Source organism: Oryza brachyantha, chromosome 6 (assembly GCF_000231095.2).
Source record: "Oryza brachyantha chromosome 6, ObraRS2, whole genome shotgun sequence".
Taxonomy (NCBI): domain Eukaryota; kingdom Viridiplantae; phylum Streptophyta; class Magnoliopsida; order Poales; family Poaceae; genus Oryza; species Oryza brachyantha.
Window position 1 is genome coordinate 1272873 of NC_023168.2, and position 25927 is coordinate 1298799.

General features: G+C 40.6%; 2 protein-coding genes across 2 annotated transcripts; one reads left to right on the forward strand and one right to left on the reverse strand.

Annotated features, from left to right (window-relative positions):
- Nucleotides 1–3959: 3959 nt before the first annotated feature.
- LOC102711540 (kinesin-like protein KIN-UB) lies at nt 3960–13148 on the reverse strand. The gene is made up of 19 exons (XM_040525312.1): nt 12835–13148; nt 11439–11539; nt 11219–11341; nt 10614–10799; nt 10272–10493; nt 10018–10183; nt 9759–9908; nt 9516–9604; nt 9171–9374; nt 8380–8472; nt 7888–8025; nt 7668–7799; nt 7152–7293; nt 6646–6738; nt 6070–6195; nt 5837–5962; nt 5275–5418; nt 4671–4799; nt 3960–4555 (listed from the first exon to the last, which is right to left on the reverse strand). Exons 1-19 carry the CDS (start codon nt 13043–13045, stop codon nt 4395–4397), a joined length of 2736 nt encoding a protein of 911 aa, XP_040381246.1. The 5' UTR covers nt 13046–13148; the 3' UTR covers nt 3960–4394.
- Nucleotides 13149–18900: 5752 nt separating this feature from the next.
- On the forward strand, nt 18901–22341 carry LOC102711812 (transcription initiation factor TFIID subunit 14b). The gene is made up of 7 exons (XM_015837958.2): nt 18901–19144; nt 20254–20336; nt 20433–20654; nt 20730–20917; nt 21008–21132; nt 21707–21785; nt 21885–22341. The coding sequence occupies exons 1-7, from the start codon at nt 18932–18934 to the stop codon at nt 21911–21913; spliced, it is 939 nt and encodes a 312-aa protein (XP_015693444.2). The 5' UTR covers nt 18901–18931; the 3' UTR covers nt 21914–22341.
- The last annotated feature ends 3586 nt before the right edge of the window (nt 22342–25927 follow it).

Genomic DNA, 25927 nt, shown 5'->3' on the forward strand with positions numbered 1-25927 from the left:
CCTGTCGTAGTAACAGCGACACTGAAATGAGGTTCCGGTTCATCGAGGGCACATAGAGCACGTCTTTTAGTACGGGTGTCTTCCCTGAAGTCATTTTCAGGCAGACCTATCCTATGCCTCGAACTGCAGCCGGAACACCATTTCCCATTAAGACGGGTCCGCTGTTACATCCCTGGAATGAAGAGAACATAGACCGATCAGCGCAAATATGGACAATAGCACCTGAATCAACCCACCAGTCATCTGATGGACTTGCCATAAAGGCATGAGGTACATACCCTACAGGGGTGGAATTAACCACCACGTTTCCTTCCTTGCGCTGAGGAGGAGGACCTTTGCCCTTTCTGTCTCGGCACCTTCAAGCAGTATGCCCAGGGACACCACAGACATAGCAAATAAAGTCCTCCTTTTTCTTCTTTATTTGTTTAGGCTTTGGCTTGTTTTGGTTCTGCAGTGGAGAGTTCTTTTTCTTCTTCTGGGACTTTCCACCTCCGCCCTTCTCAACGATATGAGCTTGAACTTGCTGGGATGGCTTGTTACTGGCCCTTGCACGTTCTTCCACATTTATCGCAGCCGACAACTCAGAGAGAGTCATTTGCTTCTTCATGTGGCGACGTGCAGTCACAAAGTCTCACCATGATGGCGGAAGCTTGGCCAGTATTGCGTTCACTTGAAAGCTTTCTGCCACGATGCAGTTATATTGGACTAAGTCCCTTACAAGGAGTTGAATCTCCTGTAACTGCTCCATGACAGACCTTCCCTCAACCATTTTATAGCTGAGGTAGCTTTCCGTTGCAAACGACTCATTGCCATTATCAGCTTCAGAGAACTCATCCTCAAGCTCAACCCAGAGTTCCTTTGCAGAGGTGAAAGTAGAGTACAAGTCAAATAAGCGGTTCGACACGACGTTCAGTAGTCGAGACAAGTATGCCTGGTTAGCATCATTCCACTTTGCCATTTCCGCTTCCGCGGTGGCCTTTGCTGCAGGTTCAGCATCATCTGCTGCAACCACAGGGGAATCTGCTGTCACCACCCAAAATAATTTCAGGTCGGTGAGCCACATGCGAGTCTTAATCTGCCAGCGCTTAAAGCTTGCGCCATCAAACACTTTAGGCTTAATGACATCAGGACTAGATGAATAAGTGACAGGCTTGGTTTTCTGGATTGTTGTAGTTTTAGATGAATAAGTGACAGGCTTCCGATATACTCAAACAAAATGAATAAAACAATTCTGAATATAACAATTCTACTACTCAGATTACAGCCATAATTTAATAAGACATAAATGAACAGGAGCATACGAAAAGCTTTTATACAGTGAAGAAAGCTACTCAAGTTCATTTGTATATTAATAATGGCAATCAGATGAATACAACAGATGAATATTAGGAACATGGTTGTTGTCTGTTATTTGCTCTCAAAACTATGGGTTGCTGCACGTGCAGCCTTCCAACACAAATAGTGATGAAAGATCCTCGACTAACTCATGACAAACTATCTTACCAGAGAGATTTAAATCAGGTTTTAAAAGACTGTACAACAAGTTATATTACCAAATAACACTAAGCTGCTTAAAACTGAACAGTAAAGAATAGAGCTAGCAGATGTAATATGCTTTCAGAATAAGGCAAACAAATTTGCACATATATAAATATACCAGCACTTTAAAATCTCTGGATTGTCACGTGTTGTCTCACTACACAGTTAATATCATCGAGCAATTTAATCGGTCCAAAGAATATGCAATCACACCCAAGTAATTAACTAGCAAATTGCACAAATAATGTAAACCAAAATGAGTAATAAATAACTCACAGCACGTAGATTGTCTACGTGGGAAGACAAACTCAGCGAACTCAAAGTTCTGTCCCAGAAAACCAATTCCACCGCTCACGTCCGAGTCTTCAATCAGCGGATGGTTGACGGAGATACTGAGCCGATGTTGATACCGAGTGGAACGTCCACGGCACCAACCCGAGGAGCAGATGATCACTGCACAGCAACAGGTCCCAAAACCAGGCCAAGGTAGACAACAATCAGATGCTTCACCGCACCACACAGGCGCAGCAGCCACTCACCACATCCACCACCACCTGCACACCACACCGACCAGAGAAAGGGGAAAATTGCGCAAGCCGCAATCTTGCACATCGTCGGGCACCAATGGCTAGGACCGGCACCTCGGCGTGACGAACAAGAGCTCAGAAGCAGCACCAGCCAACTCCTCCCAAAATCGAGAGGAATTTCGTCGGAGTTCTGGATGAACAAGGGTGGAGAGGTGATGCGTTTCTCTATATTTGAGAGAGGGGGGACTCGATCTGCTTTGTAGGCGAGGAGAGGGAGCTACGGCGCCGCGCGTAGCGCGCGTCCCACGGGCGGACGTGCTGCCTAGGGCGGGCGAGCAATTGAGCATCGCCGCCGCCACCAGGAGCTCCGCCCGCCTCCCTTTTTCTCCGATGCCTCAGAACGAACAAGAAAAGGATAGGGTTGTGTGCTGTGCTAGCTGGGTTGCTCAGTCCTGTTGGGCCTGGTAGTGGCCCAGCCGGCCAGCTGCCCCTTTTCCTTTCTTCTTTTTTTTTACTTAAACAAATAAAGGGATAAACCCCTTAAATGCACAACAGTAACAACGTCTTTTAACTTTACGCCAGAAGATCTCGTTTGGTTCTGGCTATGTGATAACCGCTGCCTTCGCTCTACCCCCTCTCTCTCTCTTGCAGGCACCCGTGTAACTAAGGGCATGTACAAAGGTGCTTATTAGTTGACTCTCTTAATCGTTGTGTAAGTAAATTTGGTAACGGAAAGAAAAGAGAGAAGAGAGAGAAAAGTCGTTCTAGAGTCGACTCTTAGTATTTATTAAAGAAAATTTTGTTGTGTAGGAGTGGATAAAAATAAAAGTAGCATAACAAAAAATATTTTGTTGTATTAATGAAGAATCCATACTTAACTTTATTTTTGTGCGTACCATTATAAAATATATTATTGCTACTGACATGGATTGGACAAGTGTCTATAGTGAATTATACCTTTAATCTGTCCTAAGAGCATCCCAACAGCTCTTCCATCATATCCTCTATCCTAAAAATAGAGGATAAAAGGTAAAAATAGAGCTCCAACAGAACATTATCACATTCTTTATTTTTAGACGTCATCTATATTAGGAGAGAGAAACTTTATATTTAGATGTTCTCTCTTTATTCTCCAAAAGATATAGAAACTATCATATGTGGATGAAGTTATTTTAAATGGTTATCTAAATAAAGATGAGCTGTCAAATATGCTCTAATTTACTATGTTAGGCGGCAAGGAGGTTGCCACCGGAGTAGTAAGTAGGTTTTCACTGATTTTACGGCGCGCAACCGCGTCCTCCTGCTTTGGAACCTTGCGACCGTCTACGCTTCTCGAACTCCCCGTGTTGCCGTGTTTCACTGCCATAGTGCCCTCTCACCTGTTCATCTTGTTTCTACTGACCTTACACTCTTCAATTCGATGCAAGCCCTCCAGAAGTTACACCCACCCACAAGATTGAAAAGTGGGATCAAACACACTCCTCTCTCAAAAAAACAAATTCTCCGATTTCTTTGTCGACCATCCATCTTATTTGAAAAATTTTCAGAAAATTAGAAAAAAATTAGTCACACGTAAAGTATTATTCATGATTTATCATCTAATAAAAACAAAAATATCAATCGTAAAAAAATTTTGAATAAGATAAAAAGTTAAAAATTAAAGATAAAAAGTAAAAAATTAATTTATTTTAGAACGGAGAGAGCAGAAAATATCATGGGTAAACACGCCTGTGTGTCAGGCCACAAAGCAGCAGTCTTCCGGAACTTCTGAGCAACGAGTAAATTATACTCCAGTACATTTTGGGCCGGTACACATCTGCCTCTGTTGAACGCACGCACGCTCCATGTGTACAATCACGTCATTTTCGAATCATAAGTACTCAGAGTAGCAACTAACATCACGCCTTTTCAGCAATAAGTTACAGTAAAGATCAGCTACTGTACAATGATGAATACAGGTATGATTCATGGCCAAGTCTACCTATCTGCTGTCTCCCAAGTGATAACAGCAACTCATTTTTGGCCTTGCTGGTATTTTTACAACAATTTTACAAACAACGTAAAATATGAAACCGTACAGCAACGGGTCAGAATAAATCAGTTGCAACCCAGACTTTCAACTTCTCCTCAGCAACCACCACATCAAAACTTAAAAACTCTTTTGAGGAGAACAGGGGAGCTGCTCCGATGAAAACTCAGGCTCCCAGACGCTTGGAAAAATCGACTAAAACATGGCCTATATGCTTGATTACCAGGGCTTGGTGCAATGGCACCTAGATTGTGAGGGGAGTGTAACTCCACGCAGTGAACCAACAGCATATTTCGTTATCAACATTCTATGCGTAATCTTCTCATTTCTGATTGAAGAGTGGGGCTGGAAGTCAATGTCCGGTACGCTAACATCCTTATATCCTCACGAGAACAATCCCTTGAAATTCGTACAAGTTCCCATAAAGCACCTTCACTAATGATATCCTTTGAATTTACTTCTGCAGAAAGAGTTAACACCATAAGTATAAACGTATAATTTTGCTAGTACTGTTGCATACTGTATGCACAATCACCAGTGAATAAAGGAGCAATGTTGCAAGCAACGAGAGATACCATGTTGTGCTAAATGGCATAGCGCAAGCTCAATGTGCCGCCTAATTGGAGCAGCTTCATTGTTTGCATTTTTTACAATCCAGGGAAGCGCACCATCATCAATTAATAACGATTTTCCCACCTTATTTCCTGATAAAATAAAATTATGCACGTGTTAGAAATACATGGTTAAAATATGAAGAACAAATCTAGGGATGGCATAACCGCATAAGATTGTACATCAAAATTGATCTCTAGCAGAGTAGCAGGAATTATGTAAAACAACATTAACTATCACAAGATTTACAGTGACAAATTAGATCAACCATGGAAGTATGTTTACTTGAAAGATTTTCAAGTCGATGAGAATTGCATAAGAGCTAATTTCAGACTATCATCATTCATCAGTTTCTGAGATAGAAAAGGAAATCTCAGTCATGGACTCATGGTTTCATGGATAAGATCATAAGATGGACATAGCCAGTTCTAGCTATGTGCTATCACACAATCTGAAAGCCAAAAAATGTCCTTTGCATGGCATCTTTGAACTCTGGAACATGTCGCCCACTCATACCAAAGTACAATAAGAAAAACAAATGAATATTGGATCGATTGGTACCATTACCTTGCGTAGCTGCTCTAGATTCACATTTTGCAAAGTTTGCAATTCCACGTGCAACTTGAGCAAGGACATCAGGGTGACCACATTTAACCATTCCCAGCAATGCTTTGATGCCACCTTCTCCTCTCAACCGTGTTTGCAGTTTGTCTGGTAGAAGGAAAATAATGATGCTGAGAACAGTCACATGGATAGGAAATAGTTTATTTTTTCAGTCCAAGAAAATCAGTATTTTTTTTCTTAAATTTGAAGGCTCCCGCACTAGCCTTGAAGTGATACGATTATCAACTTTGCTCCTAAACAAAAGAAATTCTGGTCATTAACCAAAATTTACACTTCAGCAGTTTTCTCCTTTGCAAGGAACTTAAAGCTACAGACGAATATGCATAGCAAGGATTATTAATATTAAATTGGATGGTCATGGTGTTTTACACTGCCAGCCAGCCATTTGACTGATTATCACTTTAGTATGTCCAGAATACTAACTTTCAGGGGCATTTTCTTCAGTTCGATAATTTTTTAGTGTACTAATTCCTGAAATGGAAACATGCAGAAAAATAGGGTTTACCATTGCCACAAAGGTTGGCGATAGCTCCAGCAACCATTCTTAGGGTTTGTGGGTCTTCCGCGTCAGATGCTGTCATAGACAACAGGCTTACACCACCTTGAGCCATGATAAGATCTTGGTTTGTTTCTGTATATATTGTTACCACAATGAGATAAGAGGCATTCAACAACAGAAATAAGCTCACAAATGAAGGCACTCTTTCATGATTTACAAAATACTGTTGGCCTACTAACCATTCATTGCAAGATTAGCAATTGCTCCTGCTGCTACTCTGCGAATGGTCTCATCCTCCGAGCTCCTAAGCAGCATTAGGAGGGAGGTAAGGCCACCTGCTTCTACAATCTTTTCCTGATTTGCCTCTGAAACACAAATGCAGCCATACTTAACAATACGTGGAGCATAAATCATGTGCAGCCCAGAGATAAGTTAACTACATAGATGCAGTTTTTTGCAAGTCTTATTAAAAAGCTGCTGATCCAACATGGTCAAGAAGCAGTACGTATCACATTAAACATAGAGATCTGGTTCCAGGATTAAATATCAAGGCATCCATTGAAAAATGATGCATATCAAGTATTGTTACAATGTATACTTATACTATCTAAAATACTTAACGTTTATAGGGTAATACTACTTCAGTTCAACAGCATCCAGCATAGGCTACAAATGAAATGGAGATGGTAGTGTCAAATGTAAATGCTTAAAAATCAAATTTACTCATACAGAAAATGCAAACCCTGACACATGAAAGAAAAAAAATAATAGAATCCTTATTTCAAATTAACATATGATGAATATGCACACCGCACCTTCAGCTGCCAGATTCGCAACAACTTTCACTGCATGAACACGAACATCAGGTTCTTCCGATTCAAGCAATGACAGTATCTTCTGTAACCCAACTGAAATAATAGGAGGTCTCATCATCATGGTATCACAGATAAAAACTATATAAGTAACCTACACATAAGCATTTTCTTTTTAAGTCTGGCACATATATTGTCTCTCCTACTTATCTCGAGCTTCTGAGAAAACAGAAAGCAGTCACAACTCAGGGTCATTTACTCACTACCATATAATGCTATTGTGCAAGAATAACATACATAAACTTTAATCACAATCTTGTATAATGGTCTTATTATATGTGGACATCTTACAAGGACCAACAGGTAAAAGATACAGTCTGAAAGACAGGCTACAAGTGAATAAAATGTGTAAAATCAAAATAAGTGTGTAGACCAATCAACTATGTGAAGCTTGCTGGATTCTTGCCAAGATTGCATTCCTCAAGAGATAGAGAATAAGTGATGAATACCTTGTTCAAAGAGTTTAGCAATGGGTGGCTTAGGTCCATTACTCTGTTCTCTAGGCTGTGAATTCCTAGAATGGGACATCAAAGAATCAAACCCAGGAAATATTTTCCCGGATCCATCTCCTCTGTCAAGACTCCTCCTTGTCTAAAAAGAAGAAAAAAAATGAATGATACAAAAAAAGAGAATGTCAGAGACCTTACATTAGCATTTAAGATATAAAAATGAAAGTTCCTCAAGAAAGCACAGCTGCTTTCCATAGGGATGGAATGATTCAAATAATAGGACAGGTACAAGTCATAAAAATGGGGATGAACTTAATTAAACTTAACATTTGCTGTGTTATGCACTACAAAGACAAAAGCCAACATGTGAGAAAATATGATTATGCATCATTAGGTGTGCTACATATCAAATTGATTCGATAAGATAATACATGACAATCAATCATTAAATTAAAAAATATCTAGAAATTCAAGATCATCAGTAACACTATTACTAGCACTGCCAGTAATTCTTACCTCATCAGCATCAAGACTTAACTGCAACAACTGGCTTTTTAGAGCAGCTATTTCTTCATCAAGTTTCTCTTTTTGGCTAGCTTCAGTATCCAGCATTTTCCGGAGTTTGACAACCTCAGCAGTAGCTAAAGCCTACAAGATGAAAACAAGGTTAGTGTACTATCAGAATAATCAGTAACAATATATTCATAGGTGGAAAACAATTATATACTGACAGTACCTCCATCTTTTTCCAGTGCAATACTTGATTCTTAAGGTCGTTAGCCTCATCTTCAGCAGATTGGCGTAACATCTTCTCATTCTGCAGTAAATTCTGCACTTCTCCAACCTCGTTGGATGTAGGTTCAGTCTCTTTAATCTACAGAAAAATAAAATGAGTGAGTTGATGGGAAAATGGCAGCTGGTCAGCACATGAGTTTTTATTGCTTAAGCAACTCTGATACAGTGTAAACCCAAGACTCACATGCCAATCAGCTTCAAGCCTACATGTGCACCCACTATTGGTGCACAGCAATCACTTAACTAGTGCACAGCAATCACTTAACTAAGAATAACAGCCTGTGGAAGCTTTCCTACTTTTCCCAAATGAGAAACTAAATTATTAAAGTTAATGTAAGTGATCTTTCTTAGTCAGAAATTTATGGCATGCCAGCAATGATAAACAAGTAAGAGTATACAAATGAACTTGTCAATGCCAAAAATAAAGATGTACCTGTTTCTTAGGTGATTGCTGGTGTACTTTCCACTTCTCTTCCAGTATCTTTATAGAATCCAGGTATTCTTGATGGCACTTCACTTTCTCATTCTACAATAAGAAAAACAAAAAAATATATATATAAAAGGCATACTCAATCAAGCAGGACAGAACCAGAATCGTTATTTAGGAAGCTTAGAAATAAAGTGATTTACACTTTATTCTATTAGTTTAAAACACTAATTTGTGAAATTTACATAACATTATTTGTTCATTAGGGAATATTTTAGGCAAAAGTACCACAATGTCATGGCACTCTAGAATCGCCTATGATATTTCTACTTCCAGCCTACGCTGAAATTGCCATAAGAATGTGAAGCATTGAGATGGCCCTTTAATAGGATTGGCTAGCAACTGAAGATGCTTGAGGTCTTGAAGGGTTTTGAGTTATAGATGATGATAGAGGCAATACATTTGAGGACCAAGCGCACAAGACAAGATTGAGGTATTGATGACTAATAGTTAACTCAGTCGTTTTAAGATCGAAATTGGATAATCCTTTATGGTGTCAATGTAAGCCCAAATTTCACTTTATTTTTGTCAAATAAACTTATGACCTACTACTCTGAGTAAAAGGTTAAAACATATCAGAAGCCAAAGTCAAATATTCAGTCAGCGCACCGCTGATTCCAATAAATAGAATTCTCATGAAGATCAACATACCAATATACAAGATAAAAGGTATACGGGCTAATTAATCTATACTACAAAATAGCAAGATATATAAAACATTGTAGTGAAAAGCAAACCTCTAGAGTAGTTTTGTATTCTCTTTCAGCTTCTGTAACACGCAATTGAGCTTCTGCTGTTATTCTTTCAATTTCATCATCAAAATATTTCTTTTGTCTTTCATTTTCTGCAATTAACTTATCTAATTCAATATCAAGTCTTCTACACAAGCTTTTGTAGTCAAATTCTTCCTTCAGTTTCACCATGTTCTCAACTTTCATTGCCTACATATGAAACAACAAAGAAAACATTAATTGCATCACAGAAAAAAACAAATTGGGATGGTCAGTCAATGAACAATTTTGCAACTTGAAAAGGCAAGAGAATCTTAAAATCATTAAATATATCTTAGTGTAAAAACTTACTCTTTGTCCAAACATTATTGTACTGGTAGTCTCACCCCGATGTCTTGGAGATGGGCCAATTGTCACAACCAATGATGTTCTTGCAGTGCCTATGAATTTCAACAGAACCACATCAATTTGAACCCAAAAAAAAAACTGTTACAGTATATAATGAGCTCCTAGATAAATATGAGCATGCCTTCCTAAGCTATGACACAATCTTCATTTTTATATCGACCAAATGACATATTAGCATGCATTTACCTCCAAATGAATCTTTAAGCAATCTTGTAAGCTTTGAATCACGAACTGGTACGTGTGGGCTGTTTTCAGCTAGTGCATTGATGCATTTTCCAAGTGCGCTTAGGGACAAGTTGATAGACTTTGCCTCTTCTAATGTATGACCCTCACTTCCTGAAGATATTAATGTCTTATTATCCTGGCAAAAGTACAGAAGTGCAGCAAGATATGGCATTCATAGGAAAAAAGATGTGTCATCATTTATCGATGAGAATGCACTCACCAGACTTGTCTATTCGCTCTGATCCTGCCAGGTCTACAACTACAAGCTTGCTTTTCCTAACAATAGGCGGTCGGAATGACCCAACCATGGAAGATGAATGCCCATTTTCACCTGAAATGCTAACATCCATTTCGTGCCTTCCTTTCACGGCCCTTCTAACATTTACCTTCAGCAATAGATATAAAAAACTCATGCATAACCATATTAATTTGCCAACAGGGTGCAATGCCTAGAAAGCTAAAAGCACAGATTACCATGAGGAGTGCATGACTACGAGAAGACTCAGTATTCAACTTTGTATTTGCAGCAACACGATGAGCCTCCCCAACCCTCAAAAGGTCTACAAAACTCTTCTGATCTCGAATCTCAACTACTGTAGCCCCAGGCAATGAAACATCCCCTGTCCTTGGATCTTCTACAATGGCTATATTGTCATTTACAGGATCAAGGAGGTCTTGTATCATTTCCATATACAACTGAAACAACCATAATATACATTTACAACCCAATAAGTCAAGAACAGCAAAGAAATGAAAGCCATGTGTTGAGATTGGAGAAAATATATACAATGCCATAGAACCCCTTGAATCACAAACCTGAAGGTAAGATACTGATACTGTATCAGTCTCAGGTGTTATATCTGCCAAAATATCCTCCATTGCACGAACCATGATTCCCCGTGCAGCAGTATCTTCTTCACCAAGTCTTCCGAGTGTAAAAGTTTTCCCTGTACCAGTCTGCCCATATGCCATAACGGTGCCATTGTATCCCTCCAAAACACTCTGCAAAAAACATATGGTCAGAAGACAACAAGAGTCCACTAATAGCTTGTGCACAAGTCCACAGACATAACTTCATCCTTCATTATATCATTTTAGCTACAAGAAGACTTAAGGTTTCTTTTACCTCCAGGATTGGGTTAAACTTTAAATGTAAAAAAAAATAACATTGAACAACCAAGAGAAAAATTCATTTAAAATAAAAAATTCTATAATTATTTCATTAAAATTTAGGAAACTTTCAAGTGTGCTAATATTCCATGCTCCAGCTGATTTGTGTTACACTCAAGCATAGCCATAGATCCCAGAACAACACTCAAACCAAACTCATTTACAATGTGCTGTAAGAGGTCATTCATGAATAGTAGGAATTATGGATAACAAAAACGAGTAAATGCAAGAAAGGTAAGACTGTCACATACCTCCACAACTGGTTTTGCAACAACCTCATACACTCTCTTCTGTGAAGCAAACTCTGTAAGCACTTCATCGAATTCATAGGTTTCTGACTCCCAGTTGTTTTTACGAAGCTTTAATCTTTTGAGCTTTATAAAACAATTGATCAAGTGAGACCATAAGCAAACAACATGTTCCTTTTTGCATTGCATGATAAATAGCAGGGAGGGGGAGGGGAGTGCAAACCTCTGGCTGAAGCTCAACACAATCACCGAAGTCAGCATCTGCTGCCAACTCATCTGCATTTCGAGGCCTAAGCCTTACAGCAACTCGAACTCTACTAGAAACTGCTAGAATAAGGTAGAATGAAGCTATATCAGTTAATAAAAATATAGAATCTAAGTCAGATAAATATTAACACACAAAAAGCAACACAATTCTTCAAATTTCAACACAAGGCATGAGGTTTGTCAATTAAACTGTAAACATGGAATGATCATGTCCGACATCATATATGTATAGATATGCTAAGATATTGTAGCATGAGAGGCATGGAAAGTGAGTTGTCTACTTGGCCTCGCATGCAGAGTAAATGTAAGTTCAACTATACAAGGGAATAGGTCTAACACACAATAGGAGCAGCATGAAAATGTTACAATGAGAATCATGTACGCAATAACTAAGTCTCCCAAGAAACCTGCTAGCAGAATACTTGATGTTATGGTTCTAAATGGCAACTAAGATAGGTTCATATATACCAAAAATATAAAATGATAAGAATTTTCATTTTTGGGAGTACATATAATATTATTGGTGTAATTGCTGTTGTATATACTTCTGGCTATTTCCTGGATGGAAGAAATCATACGGACTTCTGGGTTCTGGAAATTTCCTAGATGAAGTCATATGGACTGCTGGTTTCTGGTAATTTCCAAGATGAAGGAACCACGCTGCATCCCGATCAATGGGAATTACATATATGATAGGAATATAAGATGCACTACGTAGCCTAATTGTTTAGATGCACATCTACCAGCAGGCATTCTTCCGAAAGCTCAGCAGTTATGTTAGATTTGCAAGGCAAATTGGAAAGGTAGGTAGCGGTCTGGTGCAAGGGGTGCACGGCCACCATGATTAAGCACGATGCAACAGGACGACGAACATATGGTCCCGGCACAACTACAACTGCTAGACCAGAGGTATGACATCATCGAGGAATCCGAAATCCTAATCTGAACTTCTGAAGCGATGGTTCTGCCACTACAGCTACATCTTACAAAAATGGCATGATCAAACCACCAATTGGAACGCACCACTAGAGTTTCAGGGTTGTGCACTTGCATCCAGGCACAACCAAGTCATTAAACAAGCAAATCCAAAAATGTGAGGAGATTCAACGAACCGAACCATCGCGCTACCGAAATGGTGGAAGCATTCAGCAGGTAGAAGTCGGTAGAACACATTCGCCTTGACGCTCTACAAAAATACTAAATCCTAGGAGATCAAGCGGCGGATTCGAGCTAGTATCTCACGCTAGGCCAAATGCAGATCAACCCAAACTCCAAATCCTCAATCCCCCAAAACCCCACATCAGCAAATCCAAATCCGGATCCCACTCCCAGCCACCGTGGCCCAAACGCACCTCCAGAGTCCGACGACGCGCGCCGGTCGCCGCCACCGCCCGCGGCGGGGAGCGGCCCGGAGCTGGTCCGCCGGTACGCGCCGCCAGCCGCAGACAGCCGCGGCTTCCCGCCCGCCGCCTTGGGCGTCGCGTTGATGCTCTGCCTGTCCGCCTTCCCGCTCATCCTGGCCCCCACCCCTCCCCCTCCCCCATTCCTCGCGCCACTGGCCATAACACCACCACCCCCACACACCACGAGCTCGGGGTGGAGGGAGATCACGGGAGGGCGATGAGCGAGCGGGAATGAATAAATGCCGGTGAGGAGGAGGACGGCGGGCCCCCACCGACAGCGACAGTGTGGGGAGGGAGGGAGGCGGGCCGAGCCGGCGAGGAGGAGGAGGAGGAAGCGAGCCGCTAGCGTCGAGGCGACGAGGAGGAGGAGAGCGGCTCGGGTACTCGGGTTGGTGGCGCAGGGCGCAGCCGCTCCACGAGAAGGCGAAGACGGCGACGGCGAGCAGCGCCGTGTCGTGTCGTCGTGTGGACGTGGTCCCCACCTGATGCGTCGTCACTACATGTGGGCCCGGTCTAGAGGTGGCCCACCTTGCAGTGAGTGGGCGGGTGGTCCCCCTTCCCCCACATGCTCCGTATGCTCGCGGCTTGTGTTACCCCGTGGGAGCTGGCGGTGCATGACAGGTGGGGCCCACGGGAGCGAGGCGGGGTTTGAATTCGGGTGCCTCCTGTGGGTAGGGAAAAGGAGGAGGTGGTGGTGTCCAAAAAACTCAAAAAGGCTGTGACCACTGTGTTGCCGAGTCTTAATTTCTCGGGCTTGTTCAGTTTTACTACTGCTGCCTTGATCTTGCTGTTCATCAGTGGAGGGGAAATGGTTCAAAAATTTAAGCAACTTTTGAAGGTTTTTTTTTCTTTTTTGCAGTTCTCCCTCATCTTTTTTTTCCTCTGTGCCAAACATAATAGCAATTATTCTTTAGTAGTAAATGATAATATGGTATACCCATCTATGGCAGGGCAGTACAGTGGTTTCGTCAATCTCAATATATAAGCAATTCAGTTTTTAGATGTGTTTATAGGGGTAGGGTCCACACGTGTGTTTATTGGGATGGGTTTGTTTTGTGTTCCGCAAAAAAAAAAGACATTGTTCTTGGATACCATTTTTTGAGAGAAGATCATTCTTTGAATGGGAATACCAGCTGTGTCAAAAGCAATTAGGAATAGGCATGTCATTGTCAATGTTACATCAAGGGTGTGTCTTGTATATACAAGTTAGATCCAGTTGTTACCATGTTTACATCGATCTACAGATTTTGTGTGAGAATTCAATAGCAAGAAACTCTGTTCTTACAGTTGATTCAGATTTATGAACAACAGCTCTGTTTTTTTTTTACTCGCATACTCTTCAGTTTCTGTGGTAGATTCATATCAGTGCTTAACCATGTCCAATATTGATCCCGTAAATATGCTGAAGTTTATACTAGTAAATTAAGTTGTTAATGTGGGCGAAATTTAGAACAAGAAAGATAAGTAGGCTTGGACTAGGAATTCCCTTTGCTTGGCTTGCAATTTTCATTTGAGCTATAGAAGGCATATTGTTGTTCGTACTATTGTCACATTCGATAGATTTTGTCCTCCCATCGGTTGGTACAACCTACATCTTCTGAGTATCTGACTTCATTGTTTTCTCAACAAAGAGAGAGAATCTTCAGATGTTGAACACAACAGTACATCACTTTCGCCTATGAGTTCAGCACACAATTTAATATATAATTAAACCTCTCATGATTATGTTTTACAGTGCACATCATCTTTGGTTGTTGATGTTCATCACATCAAGGTAGTGGTTTAGTAGTATAAATGCTTGTAGTGCTCACTAATAGCAGAAGCTAAACTTAGGTTGTATCGGTCTATCCATTCTAGGATTTTGATCTCTCTTCAAGGCATGACAAACTGTGTACTGATCAATGGCAGTACAAGTAGCTTGGAAGTAATGTTAAATGCAGATGCAGTGGTTGATATGTAAAATGTTGCAAATTCAGATGATCTAAGTACAGTTAACTGAACAAGCCAGTAGTGGTTGCAGTATCTACAATGTACTACTGCAGCTTACTCCGTATTACCGATTTACTGTGTGACATAAACAGGTTTCATCTAGAAAAAAAAATTAAGAAGACATCTGTTGCCCATTTAACTGAGTTATATGATAAGTAGCAATCATGACAGCAAAAATAGCTGGTGTCTGCTGGTAGACTGGTAGTTAGGAGCCCTGATAAATAAGGCAAAAGGTGCTTAAAATCATCTGAGATTAATTTCTTCTCTGCCATGGGCCAATTATTTCGTTTTTTCTGCAGCAACAAGAAGAGGAAGACGAAGAGCTTTCTTTTTCCCCTAGAAATATTGAGTAGCCTGATCTTCTGAACCAGTCATGAGCTTAAACTACTCCATTAACCTCCAATCTCTGATCAGAGTCGCCTGAAAGAACCAAGAGAGTAGCTGTTCAAGAAATCCATAGAAAACACGACGCTTATTCTGATTCCTTGCTATTTTGTTGTTGTCATGTACAACGGAACAGGTCAATGCTATCACTGAATCTGCAGCAGACGTGAAGAGTGGAGCACCAGGCAGCCCAGCACGCTTATTATTCCTTTTTATTTGGATTTTTGTTGGTCCACTGCTCGATGCTTTGTAGCTTATGGCATGTCATCTAGCTTGCACAGAGCAGGATTTGACCTAGTCTGGACTTTTTCAGTTTTTCTAATGAGACCTATCAACACTGCTGTTTCTTGAACTATATCTGCTTTTCTTTTGACAATTGAAGAATAATTCCTAGCATGCACACCAGCTAATAATGTACGTAGTCGTATTATAGACATCGGGATTCAAACCAACCATACCATATATTTTTTTTTAAAAAAAAGTAAATGAAGCTTATTGATCTTTAAAAAATTGCATCAAGACGAGACAATTATTTTACGATTGCCCTTGAGCCCCTGACCTTTGTATAGTTAAGATGCACATAACTTATAATCATTGTAAAAAAAAGAAAAAGAAAGAATAACGTGACAACAAATATCAAGCTACAGCTACAAGTGTTTTTCATCCTCCTACTCCGGCCAAGCAGTACTTGGACTACAACCCTAAAAAAGCAACGCCTTAAAAAGTAATGACACACGTAAACCAGGATCTAATAATCAAAGATCAGATGAGAGGTTTTTACCCTAGAGAGTAAATTCTTTAAACTCCAAACAATGCCTTTGACACAGAAGCGAATACTGCCATTGCCATATCACATATCTGAAAAGTCTGAAACTTCTGTTGGATAATTGTTGTCCACATTTGTGCTGTAGTAGTGACTTTTCTGGGCTCAGATCTGGATTCAGAGTCTCAGACTTCAGACTGTAATTTCTGGTAGAGTCCAGAACAAACTAATGATCGAACTAGCTGTGAATTCACTTGATGCTGATCAATGGAGAAGCTTTACCTCACCACAAGATTGCAAGGAAAGAATACTCCAAGCACGTTTGCAGATATGATTACATGCGCTTCAGCACACGCACGGTCGGATCTGCAAAAGGTCATAGAGCAACAAGATCTGGCTGCTTTTCTGAACATGTATATCTAATCACTTGAAAAGAGGCAAGAACCTCGCATGACAAATGATCTACACTGTTCTATCAGAGATTCAGAGCTACTACTTTGACAGGTTGAGATACTTGAGTTGGTCACATGAAGAGAGGATGGGAGCTAGGGACCAGCAAGAGCAGCCAGCCAAAGGATATACAGCACAAAAAAAAAAAGAAATGATTTTTCAGCTTAGCATTGCATGGCAATTGGCTGTGCAAGATCAGCAAATGCAGGTACTGGTTGCACTCACTCTACCACATGAACAAGTCACATAAACAACAACCACCTTCATGTGGGCCTGTGATCTACTGATCTAAGCAAGCACTCCAGAAGTTAGCTTCAGATCTAGCTTTTGAGCATGACATTCCCTGGATACTTGATCCATCACAAAAACACTGCACGGTCAGTAGAGGCCCCATGATTGATCACTAGCAGCAGCTAGCCATCGTGAGCAACCTCTCCTCTGATCCTCTCTTGCCATAACGGCAACGCAAGAGATGGCAAACCGTCCAATTCCACATCCTGTTCCAGGCAGATTCGGACGATTGCTCTCTCATATAATGTACTGTTAATCAACAGTCACATAACTGACATTTCTTGAAAGCAATTTGATAGGACATTATAGTTGGACTTCCTTTAGTTTTCATTCACCCGATTGACAAAATAGGAATCTTGATAAGAAACTAAGGAGATCGTTGTAAACAAAAAAAAAATAATTTATGAATAAAATTTGTATATAATATTCTTAGCGATCTAAAAGCAAATGCTAGAAAATAAAATATAATAAGAAAATTTCAAAATCATAAATCTAGCAAATTATTAAAAAGCGTACAGTTGTTCGTCCTCCCGTCCCCCCTCCCTGCATGCGCGTACATCCATCGCTAACATATAAGATTTAGTTTTCACCCATTATAACTTATGGTCATATCACTGGTTTTTAGTATAAACGAGACCAATTCTTAGTCCACGATTAATTAGAGAAAACCAAATGACCACAACTATAACACACAACCAACAAACCTACGAACTCCGTCCTAAAATAAATGAATTTCTGTGTTTTTTTAAAATTTTTGACTATTCGTCTTATTTAAAAATTTTTATGATTAAAATTTTTATTGTTACTACATGATAAAACATGAATAGTACTTTATGTGTGATTAATTTTTTTTAATTTTTTAATAAATTTTTTAAATAAGACGAATGGTCAAACGTCGACCTAAAAAATCCAGAAATCTTCTTTTTTTGGACAGAGTAGTAAACAACTACAGCCACGAGAGCAGGACCGCCAAGATGCCTGGCTCCATAGCTGCCACTGTTGCTGTTGGGCAATATAGTATATCAAACCAGTATTCGAGAAGAGTATACACTAAAATACACGCTGAATCATATTTTATTTCCAAGTGAAAAAAATTGGCATAATATAATCGAAAAAGAGCTCCAGGACACTGCAGGAACAGTTGGTGCGTACAGCGGTAGACGACGGCAGTTGATCGATTGCAAGCAAGAGAGTCGCTTTCTGCATGATCGATCGCTTTTGCTGACGCGGAATGGAGACACGTTGCGCGGGGCGTGGCTTGTCGGGGGCGGCGGCTACCTCGCCGGCCGCGGCTAGTGGCCAGCGGATGGATGGATCGGGCAAGGGGCAACGGTACGTGCGCGTATCATAGCCGCCACCACCACGGCGATCCTATGGGAGAAATTTAACCATTTGTCATAATCAAAACAGATTTGCCACTCGTTATTTATGATATGTGGGTACTTATAAGACTACGACACGTGGATCCAGTAATAAATCTGTTAAAACATTCGTAAGAATAATAAAAAGTTAAATGCCCCAACCTAAAGCATTTACATCGATTTGCCTAGGTCATACCATAGCCACGTTTTAGTGGGTGACCGTTTGGATGAAAAAAATAATTTATAAATAAAATTCTTTATATACATGTTCAGAACAATCTAAGAACCAAACCTAAAAATAATTTAAATTTTAGCTTGTAAAAATAAACGGGAGCGAAAGATAGGGTTGTTAGATTTTTTTTAAAGTAAATCTATAGAAAATCATAGTAATACTTGCAATATCAAATTAGTTTATGGGCCGTTGTAGATTGGGAATGTGTTTATGGCACATTCACACGGGTGAGAGTGCATGTGATACACACGTGCATGGCAAAAAAAAAAAGAAATGGTTAATCATGTCATCGAAAGCTGTGGGCCTCAATCTACAGATGATCCCAATCTGTGGGCCTGAGGCTGTTGAACTGGGCCGACCAGCGGATCAGACCACTGACTTTATGGGCCGGGCCCACCCTAAAACCCCACCCACTTTACAGCCCAGCCCCCGTGCAGTCCACACGCTTCCGGTTCGAGTGGACCGGCCAATCCGGCTCAGACCAGACTCAACTACCCACCCATCGAGCCGGTCCGACCCAGCCATCTTCCTCGTCGCGTCCTCTTCCACGGTGGCCTGAACCCTCGCCGCGCGCCGATGCCGCAGGCCTCCTCCTCCTCCTCGCCGGCGCCGGCGCCGGCACCGCCGCAGCCTGCTGCTGCGGATGCCTCTCCGGCGGCCGTTCGGGATACCGAGGAGGCGCCGGGAGCGCAGACGGCGGCGCCGGCGCAGCCGGAGGCCGTGCTGACCGCCGCGCAGAAGGCGCTCCGCTCCAAGCCGGCGCGGCCGCCGGAAGACGCCGACAGGAAGGTTTCCCTTCGTCCTCTTCCTCCTCACCGTAGCGTGCCCCTTCGCGGTGCTGTCATGACTTTGTGCTGAGGAGTGGGGAGTTAGGGTTTTTCGGTGGCACTCCAGTATCTATTCTAAGGGGCTCAATGAATCAAAGGGATTATACATCACGCGCGTGCGTTAGTAAGCAGCGAACATCATATGAATGCTCATTTGCACAATTGAGATTTGACTAGGATATGATTCAATGCAAGAAGTATGTAGCCGGTGAGCTAAGCTGCATCTTACGGTTTGTCCTTTTTTTTTGCAGTTAGAATTGAGGGGCAGTGGACCATAATATCTAGTCATTTGATTTAATTACTACCTTTTGGTTGATATACATTCTATTGCATTATGTTACCATGTTTTCAATCTTCACACGGAACAATAGCCCAGTCATCTAATGTATGACAGCAAACATACAATCAGCTTCTATGATGCATGGACATGGATATGGAGATTCACCATTTTTTTTCTAAAAAATGCCGATAGGGCGACACAGTACATATTTTTTTTTCATATACTTAATTGTTTGTCACCAAAGTAAAAGAATAATATACTACAAGCAAGGGAAATGTAGATTTTTAGCAAATGTATAGATACTAAAGCCAACATGGTCGCAATACTTGCACCTCCATCTGACATCCGCTCAGCCTACACCACCCCTGTCTATAATATCAATGTGTTTTCATAATGGACTCTTCCCAACTCCCAAGGTTAGTATGTGCTTAATGGGCTGGGCGCGTCACGTATGTTTCAGAGAAGTGTCATTGTGTTGACGGTTTATTGGATAATTAATTTAGTTATTTTTCTGTTTAATTTTCCATTACTTGGCTTACGTGTATCGGAGACGTATACATTTTTTTCAGAAGTATTGGTGCAGCATAGGTCACCTTCTCTAAGTATTGAAACAAGGCAACAAATAGGCATCCACCAAACTTCACCTTCCGATTTTTTTAATGCCATGGAATGTTTATCATCCAGAGAGATTTTATCACACCATTTCATATCAGTTAATTGCTAGACCTTATTGATTAGTAAGCTCCAATGACACTTTTTACTTGACATAATGCTTTACTGATATTTTACAGAATAAAAAGCTCAAGGATGTGGAGATCAGTTTTCCAATTGTCTATGGAACCATTTCTTTCTGGCTTGGTAAAAAAGCAAGCGAGTAAGTGGACACCTCTTGTTAAACTTGATCAAGCACACAGTTTGTTACCAATAGTGAATATTATATAAAGCTCATGAATATATTCTTTTCTTCTAGATACAACTCTCACAAATGGACCGTGTATGTCCGTTCTGCAACAAATGAGGATCTGAGTGTGATAGTTAAGCGTGTGGTGTTTCAGCTTCACCCGAGTTTCACTAATCCGACAAGAGTTGTAGAGCAACCACCTTTTGAATTGTCTGAATCTGGATGGGGAGAATTTGAAATAGCAATAACTCTTTATTTCCACAGTGACGTATGTGAAAAGCGCTTGGATTTGTAAGTTGCACATCTCGTGTTAAAACATCATTTTTCTGATGGGAAAGCTATTAGTTAACTAGATAGATGATGCAGGTTTCATCAACTTAAACTGTATCCTGAAGAGGACACTGGACCACAATCAACTAAAAAACCCGTTGTTGTGGAAACATACGATGAAATTGTCTTTCCTGAGCCCACGGAGGCCTTTTTCCAACGAGTTCAAAATCATCCAGCTGCTACTGTGCCTAGGTTACCTCCTGGTATAACCTTGCCTCCTCCAGGTAATCCTCTTTCCTTGGCATCATGGCATGTACATATATTTCGCAGTGGGAATTAATAGAATTTGCCACATGAAATTATCCATCATCTAGGCCCTATGGAACTTGTGCCACATGAAAAGAAGCGTGGTGACACTAAGGATCATCCTTTGAGCCAGTGGTTCTCAAATTTCTCTGAAGCAGATGAACTATTAAAATTGGCTGCTGCTCGTCAACAGGTGAGACTTACAGTTAGCTGCAATTGTCCTTATTCTCTTGAGATATATTACAATGCCTGGCAATACTGCCGGAAGGATCCCTCCTTTCCCATCTACTTGGTCTGCTGTAACAATTCATGTAGTCCATAGGTATTTCCATAAGAGAGTTTAGCAATTCATGCAAGCATGTAAACTTGTAGTTGTCCCTTATTTTTAGAGTCCCACTCCCACCCCCTTCTCAAACTAGTCCAATTGGAAACTGATTTTCAGGCTAAGTTCTGCATCTCCCAATGATAAGAATGTATACTAAGAGGACTATGTATTCCGTGTAACACATCATATTAATCTTTGGAGGGCAACAAAATTGTAAATTTTTGAATTGGGGATCACTTGACTAGAATAACCAGTATCACTGCAGAAACCTTTAGGAACAATAGCTAAAACTACATAGAGTTTTATTTCACTTATCTTGTTTAGGAGATGTTTCATAGAATAGTTCACTGACCTAATAGTAGGAGGAACTGTGTGTGCATGAAAATTTGAATGTGAAAACAATGTCCACTGCTCTGACATTGTAATTCTCTTGTTCGTCCAGGTGCAAGCTCACATAGCTAAGCTGAGAAGGCAATTAAGCATGATAGATGGAATGCCTCAGCAATCCAAAGTTGTTTCTGGTCAGTAAAATTATTTCTATTTCCCATTTGACTGTTTCGTAGGTAAATTATGCCAAGGGTTTAATCTGATGATGAAAAATTTCACTCTTGTATATCCAGTTCAAAGCCAACAATTTGGGCACGGCTAATCTGCAGCAAGCACCGTTGTAAGGAAGATAACAACTCTCTAACTAGGTGTTGACAAGTGTATCACTGTATTTCCATTGTAGCTGCCTCAGCCCATGGGCTTGCAATTAATGTACTAACCAGCAGTGTATTGTGCGTATATTCTATGTATTCTATGCTTTCATGCATCGTATGGTAACACCTGCTTCTCTGATTTCCCCCTTCATTCCATACTAAAAGGGCTCATCTAAGCTGTTAATATTTGTCCTGTTGATGGGTGTTCTAGAACAAGTACGTTTGCTTGGTTTAACACCTTTGACACTTCAAAAGTTCAAACAGTGATGAACATTGACATTCTAGGCTCAGGAACGTGCTATGCTTCTTGATTCTGTGACGGAGAGCATCTATTAACGCGCTTAGCGTGGGTAACAGTTAAAAACTGTGCTGCTGAACGACCGATTCAGTTTCTGCTGGGATCTTTTTATTTGCTTCATGCACTTCTAATTAAATTTGATGCCATCTTACAGTCAATATATCTTTCTCAGTATGTCTTATCATATGTTTCGCTACATGTGAGCAATTAGAATGAAATCAATGGTACATTTTCTTGTGGGGTTATTGTGGTGATGAAATGTCGTAGTGTGTTTGTTCCATGTCTTTTTTTTTCTCTCTCTTCAAGCTGGTACTACACACTGTAAATGACTGGGTGAAAAATGGGGAATGGTACCATGCTGATATATTTTCTAAGCTGCTCCAGCCCCTAAGGGGTAGGCTTCGTAGTGCAACTGTGCAAGATTAGTTGCCTGTCTGTGCATTGCTTGCTACTGACCGTGAGCAAATGCTGCATTGCTGCTCACTGAGCTGCCGACAAAATTTTGACAGTTCATAGCCATTGTTGCCGTAAAAAATGCTCCTACCTAGCCCTAGTCATTTCTGTATTCTTGACCGCCAATTCACCTGTTTACGTTTCCCAGTCTGCAAAACAATGCATGTTCACTACTGGCACATTTTTTTCAAAATTATTTTGTTATGCAATGCATGAATTTTACAGAAAAAAAGTATAGGAGCTTGATCTTTTCGCTTATGCTTCTGTTTATACGTCAAAATTTTAATTTTTTGACCATAAATATGAAGTTGATTTTGGGGTTTTTCCATCGTAGTTTATTTTTTTTAGTCGAACACATATATAAATGTTGTATTTGCAAAATATTCTTTATTCGTAAATATGATGTTAATGCCAACGATCACCCCCTAGGGTTTGATGAAAATTCCTGCCAAGAAATCTATTCCAAGTTTAACTGAAAAACAAAGTGTACTCAAAATGGCTTCGCTAGCTTGTATGTGTGTTTATAGCCACACAGAGCTGAAATGAAATGGATTTACTACCTTCCTTGGATATATATGGCTGGACAGAGTACTGTCTGAATGTCTGTACTGAGAGTCTCAAATGGAATTACTCTCTTGCAATTATTCAACATTACTAAATTGCAAACAGTTAACACTGATCAAATCAATGGGGTTGCTTCACAGGGGTTCAACCACCAGCCTATGAATCTATGATGGATATATACATGGTACAAGTTGTGGGACAATCTACTGATCATGGCTGATCGATCGATCGATGGTCCAAACCCTTACAGGCTGGGTTGCAAGGACCAGACGAACCTTCACAAGATTTCCAATGTCCCTTGCTGCTTCCTTCAATCATATCTGCCCCTTTTACAAGTCACTTTCAATTTCTGAAGCTGATAAAACCCTCATGATTACCTCAGGCCTAATATAATGCATCCCTGCTTTCATTGTACTAGTTAATTAAGCGTTGATTTAATTTTGAGACATATGTATAGCCTGTTCCTGGCGAGCTTTTAACAGCTACAGCTATTCTCAGAATCTCGAGCTCCTCGAGCAATCCAGATTTTCACGCCAACTATGGTGTCTCGGTAGCTACAAAATCCAATAAGTAAACTAGCAGCCGACTTCTCTAAATTCTCATTAGCTGTTTCTCAGAATCTCCAGCTAGTCTCTGACTCTTGAAACCAGACTGACATATGTATGCTTGCAATTAATTGATTATGATTAAGCTTTCATTTCATCTGTTAAGGCTGATGGATAATGATGAGTAGATTATATAGCAGGAGTACTTTGCACACGAGGGGCGTAGGTACAAACACCCTTGCAAGTTGCAACTTGCTGTTCGGGCGCTGTCTCCGGCCCAATGATTCGCGTCAACATCCACCGGCCGGCGACGAGCCACCGGACGATCGACCGTTCCAGTTCGCCATGTGGAAGCTCAGACGTCGCCGTCGCCGGCCGGCCGGCCGGAGATCCTTCCACGTACGCCGGCCCGGTTGACGACGGCGACAGCACAATGTACACACGTACTCGTCTGGAACGGACGCCAGTTTGCTCAGCTTGCACGGCTCGATCGCCATTAGCTGAGCTCTAGATCACTTCAGTACATCTGATGAGGCAGAGACGAGAGAGTTTCTGAACTGGAGCAGAACACTGACATGTTTGGAGCATCTCGCATGGCGATCGATGCGTCAGAGCCATCAGCATATAATATGCAGTTAGCTTTGTTTCAATTCGATCTTTGGTACTCCTACCATCTGACGATTGATGTCGATGTTCATCGATTGATCGATCTGATCATGTATCCATCAATTCAACGTGTGTCAGTGTGTCACTATCCTAGCAGCTACCGTCTTTCGACGACGAAGGCTACTGCCCTACTGCAGCAGCAGTAGCACTCCTCGATCGAACATTCGCAATCTGTCAGTTCGTTAGATCGGTCTACCGAGTTTGATTTCTACAGCTTAACCTTCAGTTCCTCCCTGCCTGCCGTCTGAACTCTGAATTTCTGAAAGATTTACAAGTGTTAGCGTTCTTATTAGCTAATTAATTTCTGGTAATTCAGCAATGGATCGATCGATCAGAGCCTGCAACTCTGCACACACGCATGCAACATAGTTCCTGGCCTTCTGTTTGGCTAAAAGCTTAGTGATCAGTTAGGTGCATGGGCCTGTCTGAATTCTGAATCTGTCATTGCTAGTTTGGTATCTGCATTGACTGCACCTGCTGGTGATCGCTGAAATCTTGCACTGTTCGTGCAGAAGGCTGGCCTTGATGAGTGCGTCGTTCGTACGTGCGGGCGTACGTGCGCGTGCGGTGGTTGCATTTGCACACGCTCGCCTCGCCTTAATTTGTTTGCTAATGCAGACAGGTAAATCAAGCAGGCTGCATGCTCGATGAAGGGACCAGGGACAAATGGAGATCCAAGCTTAGATTTTTACAATACTCTTTATATATGCACCAAATATGTTGAATTATAGCATGATCTTACCCCTTCCGTCCAAAAATATTGGCTATATTTTAATTAGAGCATTTCTCCCGTCCTTAAAAAGGTACCATGAGATATAGCACTGTTTTTTATATAAAATTTAGTATCATTCAGTATTTCCTGATATCTTCTTAAGGATAGTAAAATTGCTCTTTAATTATCCAAAACTAATCTTTTTTTTCGAACGCGCAAAAGAATTGCATGTCAATATATTAGAAGGAAACAAAACTAAGCTTTCACCGTAATTTTCTTACACACTATTTCGCTTGGGGTTAAAAAGGTATTTTGGAACATGAATATAACAATATCATCTTTTACAGCAAGAGCTAAGTATTATTGGATCAATAGTTCGTTGCCTTATATTTTTAGCGGAGGGAGTAGATAACGAGGTACCAATGAAAATGGATTATAAATTTATAATCACTTTAGGGGTTGACGATATCTACTCTCTCTTTTTTCATGCTATCGAATTTTTTAAATGAAGAATAATATGCGATATATCATTCCAAAAAATGTATTCAATATCTACATATTGCAACAAAGGAAAAAATTATACTCTTATTAGTATAAGCATATTCACAATAATTTTTGTTTTTTTTTGTAACTTGTAAAAGTTAAATTTGAATTTTTTTTTCATATTTGTGCAGTGATATATCAAACATTAATATATATTTGTTTTTTTAAAAAATATTTATAA

What these genes read in the sequence shown, in the direction of transcription:
- LOC102711540 (XM_040525312.1), bottom strand. Translation starts at nt 13,045, where the DNA reads ATGGCCAGTGGCGCGAGGAATGGGGGAGGGGGAGGGGTGGGGGCCAGG. An exon ending in CAATAATGTTTGGACAAAGA is followed by an intron (nt 9,375 to 9,515) that starts GTAAGTTTTTAC and finishes TTTCATATGTAG; the next exon opens with GCAATGAAAGTTGAGAACAT. An exon ending in AGCAATCACCTAAGAAACAG is followed by an intron (nt 8,026 to 8,379) that starts GTACATCTTTAT and finishes ATTTTTCTGTAG; the next exon opens with ATTAAAGAGACTGAACCTAC.
- LOC102711812 (XM_015837958.2), top strand. Translation starts at nt 18,932, where the DNA reads ATGCCGCAGGCCTCCTCCTCCTCCTCGCCGGCGCCGGCGCCGGCACCG. An exon ending in TGTGAAAAGCGCTTGGATTT is followed by an intron (nt 20,655 to 20,729) that starts GTAAGTTGCACA and finishes TAGATGATGCAG; the next exon opens with GTTTCATCAACTTAAACTGT. An exon ending in TGGCTGCTGCTCGTCAACAG is followed by an intron (nt 21,133 to 21,706) that starts GTGAGACTTACA and finishes TTGTTCGTCCAG; the next exon opens with GTGCAAGCTCACATAGCTAA.